The 8,293-nt window shown below is 39.7% G+C and overlaps 2 protein-coding genes across 2 annotated transcripts; one reads left to right on the forward strand and one right to left on the reverse strand.

The window, feature by feature from the left end:
• Positions 1-511: 511 nt before the first annotated feature.
• nedd8 (NEDD8 ubiquitin like modifier) lies at positions 512-2,973 on the reverse strand. The gene is made up of 4 exons (XM_015027971.1): positions 2,782-2,973; positions 2,637-2,684; positions 2,438-2,520; positions 512-1,537 (listed from the first exon to the last, which is right to left on the reverse strand). Exons 1-4 carry the CDS (start codon positions 2,797-2,799, stop codon positions 1,435-1,437), a joined length of 252 nt encoding a protein of 83 aa, XP_014883457.1. The 5' UTR covers positions 2,800-2,973; the 3' UTR covers positions 512-1,434.
• A 304-nt stretch (positions 2,974-3,277) lies between these two features.
• gmpr2 (guanosine monophosphate reductase 2) lies at positions 3,278-7,913 on the forward strand. Its single transcript, XM_015027969.1, has 10 exons — positions 3,278-3,377; positions 3,783-3,913; positions 4,338-4,457; positions 4,706-4,789; positions 4,890-5,063; positions 5,178-5,259; positions 5,433-5,539; positions 6,207-6,249; positions 6,636-6,795; positions 6,920-7,913. The coding sequence occupies exons 2-10, from the start codon at positions 3,827-3,829 to the stop codon at positions 7,104-7,106; spliced, it is 1,044 nt and encodes a 347-aa protein (XP_014883455.1). The 5' UTR covers positions 3,278-3,377; positions 3,783-3,826; the 3' UTR covers positions 7,107-7,913.
• The last annotated feature ends 380 nt before the right edge of the window (positions 7,914-8,293 follow it).

Consider the following 8,293-nt stretch of genomic DNA (forward strand, 5'->3'; position numbering starts at 1 on the left):
TAAAGACACTCTTAAACCTCATGGAAAACCTTCTCAGAACAACAGACTCAGCTGGGATTCCTCAGAAATGTGTTTTAGAAAAATATACAGGAAACATTCTGCTGTTCTGCTTTTTTCAGTCTACGTTCGGTGTTCTTGCTACCGACAGTAATTTCATTTTCATCTATTACTGTACCAATCTTGTTTATTTTCTTTGCTGTTTTGTTTGCTTTTTTTGACATGTATGGAAAGGTTAAAAGTACCAAAACGAACTAAACTGAAGTTGTTATAGCTGTGAAACGTGATCCCAACATCATACTAAACTCTACAGATTAAGAACAAAATGTGACCTTAAATTACTTGTGAAGGCTATTACCCCGTACTTTAAGCAATACAGCGTATTACACCTGACAGAAAATGGCTCAACAGCTTCTCACATCTCCGCTCCGTCTGACTGGACCTGGCTGATTCAGATCATCCGTTGTTTTCTCTGTAAATCCTCTGTTTTTAACACAGGACAGTAAAACACAAGGCCTTCACACAATCTGTTTTATTTCACAAAGTGATACGTTTGAAAGGACACTGAACACAAGCGGACGGTATTACAGGTGCCGACACAGCGATAAGAAAAGTAAACATACTTCATGAGTCGGAGCAAGTTCAAATTATCCATGAGCACGCAGGTGGGGAAAAAAAAAAAAAGCCATGAGGTTCATGATGGTCGCGCCGACTCTTGACCATCATGGTAATGTTCTTTACTTGCTCTTTTCTCCGTTATAGAGAGAAAAATGTGTGTTTTTGCTGAGTATTTTTTTTGTTCTGAAACAGAACAAGACAAAGCAAGCATTAAGATTGTCTGAAAGTGGAAACGGCCTGCCTGGCATTTCATTCGTTAAGCACTTAAAGACAAAAAAAAAAAAAAAAGCCAAACCAAAACCCAAAAATGGTCCCTGTGTAGTCTAGGGTTAGTCCTGTTATTAAAGCTATAGTCTTCTCACACTTACTCTGCTACATCAGTGCTTCCTAAGAGCTCGATCAAACCCCGTGCGATACTTTGTGACAATCTAACTCTACAAGGATTGACATCCCTTCTCTGGCTTTAAATTACAGTTGTCTCATTTATTTCAGGCGCAGCAAACATCCTCTGCTCCATTACAAACATTACTCGCACAGAGTGACAGAAAGACGATTGAATAGTGGTTTTTGTCCTTAATAGCTAATCAGTCAAGTGTTAATCCAAAGCTAAAGAATTGATCATCTGCGCACACGGCTTTGGCAACAAAACACACGAAAGGCTGTGAGGGAGTCGGAGACGGAAAGCAGAAACTGGTTCGACGACTCGGCCGGTGACTCCGTGGTGCCTTCAGTGTCACTAGGTGATTGTGCAACCGCTTCCAGTAGCGCTGTGGTTCTTGAAGGCGTCGTGTCAGTTTGAGCTTGTTGTTGAGCCGGAGGTTAAAACATGGAGCGGAGCGGGCGGCCTCCTCTGAGGGCGAGCACCAGGTGAAGGACGGAGCCGCCCTGGATCTTGTAGTCTGCGGCCGTTTTTTCGGCGTTTCTGAAAATAAAATTAAAAAAAAAAAAAAAAAAAAAACAGCATATATAAGAAATCCAGACAGTAGAAATACTTTTTATTAAACTAGTGGCGATAGATTTAAAATATTTCAAATTAATGTGTTCAGACTCTGTGGAGGAATCCAGCAAACTTTGTTTGATGTTTTCGTTTTGAGAGCAAAACGCTCCAATATTCTTTCTCCCACAAGGTTTCCCCCAGAAAACTTGATTGTGGCGCTCGGCAGTCATTCATCCAGCCGCCCGTCGGGTTTTTGAGTAAAAAAAAAATGTTGAAAGCCGACAGGAAATTTGAAACTATCACTTGATAATTATGTGTTATTGGAAGATTAACAGCTGAACACCAGCTATAAAGTCTTTGAAAAAATGCAAACATAAAAAAAAACTTAAATAAGCAAATGCTAAGCCTGGTGGCCCACCAGGCTTATAATACACTGTCGCAAAATCTACCCTCTTATTCTGATTATCGTGTTTTTATCCAATTCTGCCCTTCGCTTAAAGGGGGAGATGTTCTCAAAGGGGCTTTGTTTGTAGCTCTTCTTGTAGCTCCTCCAAAACTTTATAATTATTAAAATTTAATTTAATTAATTAAAATTAAAATGTAATTAATTAAATGAAGGAGGCATTCAAATCTAATTGTTAATACTTGAATTAATAACATAATTATTTGGTGCTGCTAATATAATGTGTGTCTCATTTCTGGGCGCACAATTATGCTAAATTATTTTGCTATTGACAATTACATGATTTAAACACACACAAAAAAAACATCTCACTATCAACTAAACAGATAAATAAAACTCTTTAAATGAAATTGTTGAGTTTGTAAATATATGGCAGCAATTTACTAAAATTACTGCTCACTGAGAGAAAAAAACAATCTTACATCTGTTTTCCACTGTAGATCAACCTCTGCTGTTGGGGAGGGATCCCCTCTTTCTCCTCCACCCTTTCTTTAATTCGCTCCACCTGCATTGGGATATATTGCAGTCAAACAGAGATGAGTGCTTGGAAACACATTTAAAAAATCAGTCGATTTAGGTCTGTTCAAAGTCCAAATGAAGATGTAAAATGCCATTATATACCTTATCTGTGGGCTCTATGTCAATCTCTATCTCCTTGCCAGTGAGAGTCTGTGATAAAAACACTTTAGAGTTAGAGATAAGCAGATTATGATTAAATACGATAACAATTAGCCACACATAAAAGTCATTGTTTCATGTTACTTACCTTCACTTTTATCAACATCTTTGTTGGATGATTTTTGGAATAAATATACACAGGTGTAATAATTTAACGAGCAGTCTGCTAACAGGATTTATTGTTTAACCTGCTGTGGCTGTAAATAAAAAATGATTTTTCAGCTTCTATGTCGGAGAATAATTGTTCTAGAAATCCAGTGGTTGTTTCCTGTGTTTTTTTTTATTAAATCCCCCGCCACCGCTTAGGAGAGCAACACTGTTCCGCTTCACTTACTATTCGTTTTATTTGTTTTATAATAAATACATCTACACAGCTGCAAAGCTATCTACATACATGTCGCTCGCAGTCACGTAAGTACCCTACAAAGAAAAGCAAAAATTAGATTTGTTATCTAACTGCCTTAAGATGCATTTACGACATCAGTGCAGCGGGACGTAAAGTAAAGCGACTGTCGCGTTTGTAGTTCTTACCCGGCTGTGGCCTTCGAGAGCACGACGTCTAAAAACTACAGCGCGGCAGAGCAGCCGGTGTCCGCCGCTGTAAAACCTCCCTGACAGCGGCGAGAGGAAGTGGGGAGGCGGTGCAGACGATTTTTATAACCTCCTTGTCTGACTTTTCTAACGGTAAACGCTTTCTTCTGCTAAATGTGTCGCATTTTGTTGTGTCATATCCACCCTGTTCTTATGCAACTGCTGTTTGTCCTAATAAAGTAGCGGGAGTTGTGCGGGTGCGCACTGATGTAACCTTGAATTTTGACAAGAGGTTGCCCTGTCTGCACGCTCTGACATGTGGAATCAGCTAGCATGCTTTAGATACATGTTACAAAGCTCTCTCTCTTTTTTTCCATAATGAAAACATGTTTATCTCATATTTTTAGAGTCCTTAAAACTTAAATCGGCTTTTCCGACCTTACTGTCAATATCTAAAGTTGAATGAGGGAGAAGATGGGTAGGAAATGAGAGAGAAGGCAATAAAAAAAAAAAAAAAAACGCGGCTCCGTCTTGATAGCTGATCTCTGTCTCTTTCAGAGTCTCCTGTCATTAATCGTTAGCCTACATCCCGTTTCTCCACCATGCCTCGCATTGAGAATGACATCAAGCTGGACTTCAAGGATGTTCTCCTCCGGCCCAAACGGAGCACGCTCAAGTCCAGGAGTGAGGTGGGTCAAGTCCAGCTGTGGACTCTGTGACACAGACCGAAACAAAGCAACACGTTGTGTGTGTTTGTATCTATTTGCACTCTGACACCCCTCAATGAAAGCCGTCAACTTTGAACAGCGTGCATGTTCCTGCAAAAGACAAACTTCCCCACAGCATGATGCCGCTGCCACCACCACCACGTTTTTACATATTATTCTGAGTGATGTTCACTATTATTTTTCCACCACAGATAGATTTTTTTGCCTATACAAGTTCAACACTAGTCTCATCTGACCAAAACGCCTTCATCTACGGGTTTGTAGTAAACTGCACAGGGGGATTCATTTGACAATTTTCTTTTTTACCAATCTCCCTTCTCTTCAGTGAAAAAGGATCAGATTTGTGGAGTGTGTGGCTAAAGTTTTGTTGTGTTCTCCTCTCTAGGTGGACCTGTTGAGGAGCTTCACGTTCAGGAACTCCAAGGGCAGCTACAGAGGGATTCCCATCATCGCCGCCAACATGGACACCGTGGGGACCTTCGAGATGGCCCAGGCTCTGCACGAGGTTCATTAATGTTTGAACACCGCGTCATATTTACCTTCTTCTGTGTTATTTACTGGTATAAAATCAGGTAGTTAAGAAAAATGTATCGAAGCTGTGTAGAAATAATTGGTTGTACTTTCCACTTTGAATAATGGATAATAGAAATAAGCTTCTGGGATGTCCTTTCCCCCCTTTAAATAAATAGACGTGAATTAAATGTTGTATTTTTTTCTTAATTGACTATTTTCATCTATATCTGTGTCCCCTAGTTCACTCTCTTCACTGCAATCCACAAACATTACTCTATAGATGATTGGTCAGAGTTTGCTGCGAAGCACCCTAAGTGCCTGGAGGTATTCAAGTTCTGCACTAAAACCCAACGTCAAATCCTAAGTGTGTATTTTTACTAATGTCTCAGATTGGATGCTTTGTTGTTGTTTTTTTTGTCCCTAGAGTGTTGCCGTCAGCACAGGGACCGGAGAAGGAGACTTTGAGAAGATCTCGGCCATCGTGGAGGCCGTGCCGCAGCTCAAGTACATCTGTGTAGACGTGGCCAACGGCTACTCCGAACACTTCGTTCACTTCGTCAAAGACGTCCGGGAGAAGTTTCCCTCACACACCATAATGGTCAGTAAACGTCCAGGAAAGAGCTTAAAACCAAAGTACGTTGGACTGTAAAATGGTCCAACGTTTTGGCAGAAAATAAAGCCTTTTTTTTTTTTTTTGTTATTTTTTGTTCAGGCAGGGAACGTAGTGACGGGAGAAATGGTGGAAGAGCTGATTCTTGCTGGAGCCGACATCATTAAAGTAGGCATCGGACCAGGTGATCATCCTCCTGATTTTCAGCGTTTCCAGGCTGAGTTAAACATTTCCAGAGTGTTATGTTTGCTTTTGTCACAGATCAGGAACTTCCTTAATCTCTCCTCTGGCTTTAACACATCATCTAAATTTATGCCTTTTGCAGACGTTTCAGGCTCTCTGTGTCTTCTCCCTCAGGCTCCGTGTGTACCACCCGTAAGAAGACGGGCGTCGGCTACCCGCAGCTCAGCGCTGTGATTGAATGTGCAGATGCAGCCCACGGCCTGGGTGGCCACATTATATCTGTGAGTCTCCTGGAACAAACGGTCACCAAATCAAAACTTCTCAACACAATGAATCAACACTATTAGGATTTCTTTGCCAGAAAAAAAAAGCATGCTATGTCCTTTAATTAGTTCTTCATACTGCCTAACAAGTGTCTTCACCTCTGTTAAAATGACTGGGGGTTTTTTGTATTGTAAAAAAAAATGGGATCATAAGAAGTTATTTTGAAACTTTTATCTGAAATATTCTGTTCAATTAGTTTGCCAAGAGGAATGCAAGACAGAAGCCTTTTGTTCCAATGAAAACTTTCCAGAAGCGGCTGAAATCTCCCTAAACCTTGTGGGAAAATGTTTCGTGGTCTCATGAAAATCACGCTGAACTTTTTGGTTTCATTTACAAAAGGTTGGCCTTGCACGAAACAAAGCTGGGTTGCTTTTCTTTGGTTTCAGAGCGGCCTAGCTAAAGTTCAGACTTAAATCTGGGAACAAATCAAGAAAATGCAAAACAGGTTTTCCTCTTAAAACTAAGCTAAAATTGTATATGCTCTGTCATAAAGGCAAAAATAAATATAAACATGACTATCAGTTGTTTATCTCTAAGCATCTTTCTAAGCTCTGTTAGAAATTGATCTCAAGGCATTTTGAGTTAAAGTTAGATGACGCATGTTGTTGCCAATCTGTCCTGCAGGATGGAGGATGTACCTGCCCAGGAGATGTGTCCAAGGCTTTTGGTAAGTTTCATTCTTTTAAAATGAAAGTAGTAAATAGAAATTCAGTAAATTTTGTTTATAGAGCACCTCTATATCTCAGAGCATAAAAATTGAAAGACGTTGAAAGATGCAAAAAGGTGTTTAAATAGTGCTGATGCCTGAAAACAAGTCTATTATTTATACAGCTCTGAAGGAAAAACTGGTTTCAATAATGATGGCATTGTCATGTCTACTCTTTGTCTAACTTTAATTTCTCCTTTGGGAGACTGATAAACATCCATTAACTGGATTTTTATTACAACTACGGTATTAATGTCTTCAGCTGCTTTTAAAATGAGTGAAGACTCAACACAAAGCGATTCCCGTCAATTTGAAATCATCTCACTGTTTCCTGCGGTTCTCTTCAGGCGCCGGAGCCGACTTTGTGATGCTGGGCGGGATGCTGGCTGGTCACTCCGAGAGCGGCGGCGAGATCATCGAGAAAAGCGGCAAGAAGTACAAGCTGTTTTATGGGATGAGCTCCGACACGGCGATGAAGAGGCACGCAGGAGGCGTAGCTGATTACAGGTGAGACTCTGTAAAAAAAAAAAAAACAGCAGCTTTGTTGTTTTTGAATCTGATTGTGTTTTTCGCAGTGACGGATTCATGCTTTGTGTTTTTTCTTTTTTTGTTTTTGTTTTTACGCCTGCAGAGCGTCAGAGGGGAAGACGGTGGAAGTTCCCTACAAAGGGCCGGTGGACGAGACGATACGAGACGTCCTGGGAGGCGTCCGCTCCACCTGCACCTACGTTGGAGCAGCTAAGCTGAAGGAGCTGAGCCGCAGGACGACCTTCATCCGGGTCACCCAGCAGCTCAACACCGTCTTCGGGAACAGCTAAACGTCTACCTCCGCCTTCTGATTCTGATTCCATTCCAGATTCCAGTGTTTTGTTTATAGAGAAACGCAACTGAGCTGATAGAAAGCACTTATAAAATACTGTCCTTCTTATGCCTGTTTTTAATCCAGATTGGCATTTTTAGAAAAGCTTTCCACATGTATCGATCCCTTTAGGCGTTGCAGGAGTCACACGCTTTACTAAAAAACTAGAGCTTTTATTCCTCAGCTTATCGTTCCAAAGCAAAAATCCTTCACTGTAGTTTATTTTATTTATGGAACATTCAGTTTTTTCCTGAACAGTGTTCTGCTGCAAGCCTTTGTCCCCAACGTAAGATTTCAAAGCAAATGTCTTAACGCCTATTTTAAAAGATTTTATATAATATGCAAATGTTTTAGCAATTTAAAAAAAAACTATTTTTAGAAGCTCTATCATTCCAGGACCCATGTATTGCACTTTAAAAAGACTTTTTTTGTATGTCGATTGTAATATTAGTGGACCAATAATGGAATATATTAAGACGGTGTTAAATTAGGAGCAGAGGTACCAATTAATACAAATATATTTCCAGTTCATCTACCAACATTTTTATTTATTATAGGCTTCATGATAAGTGATCGTTCTTCGGAATTAGTTTTCAAAGATTTTCGACATCACCTTTACACAGTTCATGTAATTATGATTATTTTTAAACTGTTTTCATCTTTTTCTCTGTTATACGTAACCATGGTGTTTAAAAGTTGTTGCCAAGTCCTTAAACCCGCCTGGTCTTTCTTTTACAGTGAGTCAATAAAACATTGCACGTTTCAGCATTTCTCTGGCTTTATTATTTACTGAAGCAGTTACATTGTCTTTAATGTACATTGTTTAGATTTGTTTATTACCACCACATGGAGACAATTATCACATTGAAATAATAAAGATATAATTGCAGCATAATGTGTCTGCATAGGAAGCAAATCCCAAACCCAATTAGTGCTGATTTATCAAGCAAATCATAATAAATTGATTATAGAGAAAAAGTATAGCAAACATCCACATTTTTTTAAGAATATATCTCTGATCATGTTTCATAGCACATTCACATAAAACCATCAATCAGCTCCATTTGTCCTCACTGATAAGTAAAACCCCCAATCACCAAATTATAAATAATTAGCAAAGCTCACGACAGACTGGCGACCTGTCCA

The sequence above is a fragment of the Poecilia latipinna genome, unplaced genomic scaffold (assembly GCF_001443285.1).
Source record: "Poecilia latipinna isolate Pla-1442-1.1 unplaced genomic scaffold, P_latipinna-1.0 Scaffold111, whole genome shotgun sequence".
Lineage (NCBI taxonomy): Eukaryota > Metazoa > Chordata > Actinopteri > Cyprinodontiformes > Poeciliidae > Poecilia > Poecilia latipinna.

Excerpts from the sequence above, each read along its gene's own strand:
- nedd8 (XM_015027971.1), bottom strand. Across the intron at positions 2,521-2,636 it reads ACATAGAGCCCACAGATAAG|GTGGAGCGAATTAAAGAAAG; the intron begins GTATATAATGGC and ends ATCCCAATGCAG. Across the intron at positions 1,538-2,437 it reads ATCTACAGTGGAAAACAGAT|AAACGCCGAAAAAACGGCCG; the intron begins GTAAGATTGTTT and ends TTTTATTTTCAG.
- gmpr2 (XM_015027969.1), top strand. The coding sequence starts at position 3,827 with ATGCCTCGCATTGAGAATGACATCAAGCTGGACTTCAAGGATGTTCTC. Across the intron at positions 5,064-5,177 it reads TTCCCTCACACACCATAATG|GCAGGGAACGTAGTGACGGG; the intron begins GTCAGTAAACGT and ends TTTTTTGTTCAG. Across the intron at positions 5,260-5,432 it reads TAAAGTAGGCATCGGACCAG|GCTCCGTGTGTACCACCCGT; the intron begins GTGATCATCCTC and ends CTTCTCCCTCAG.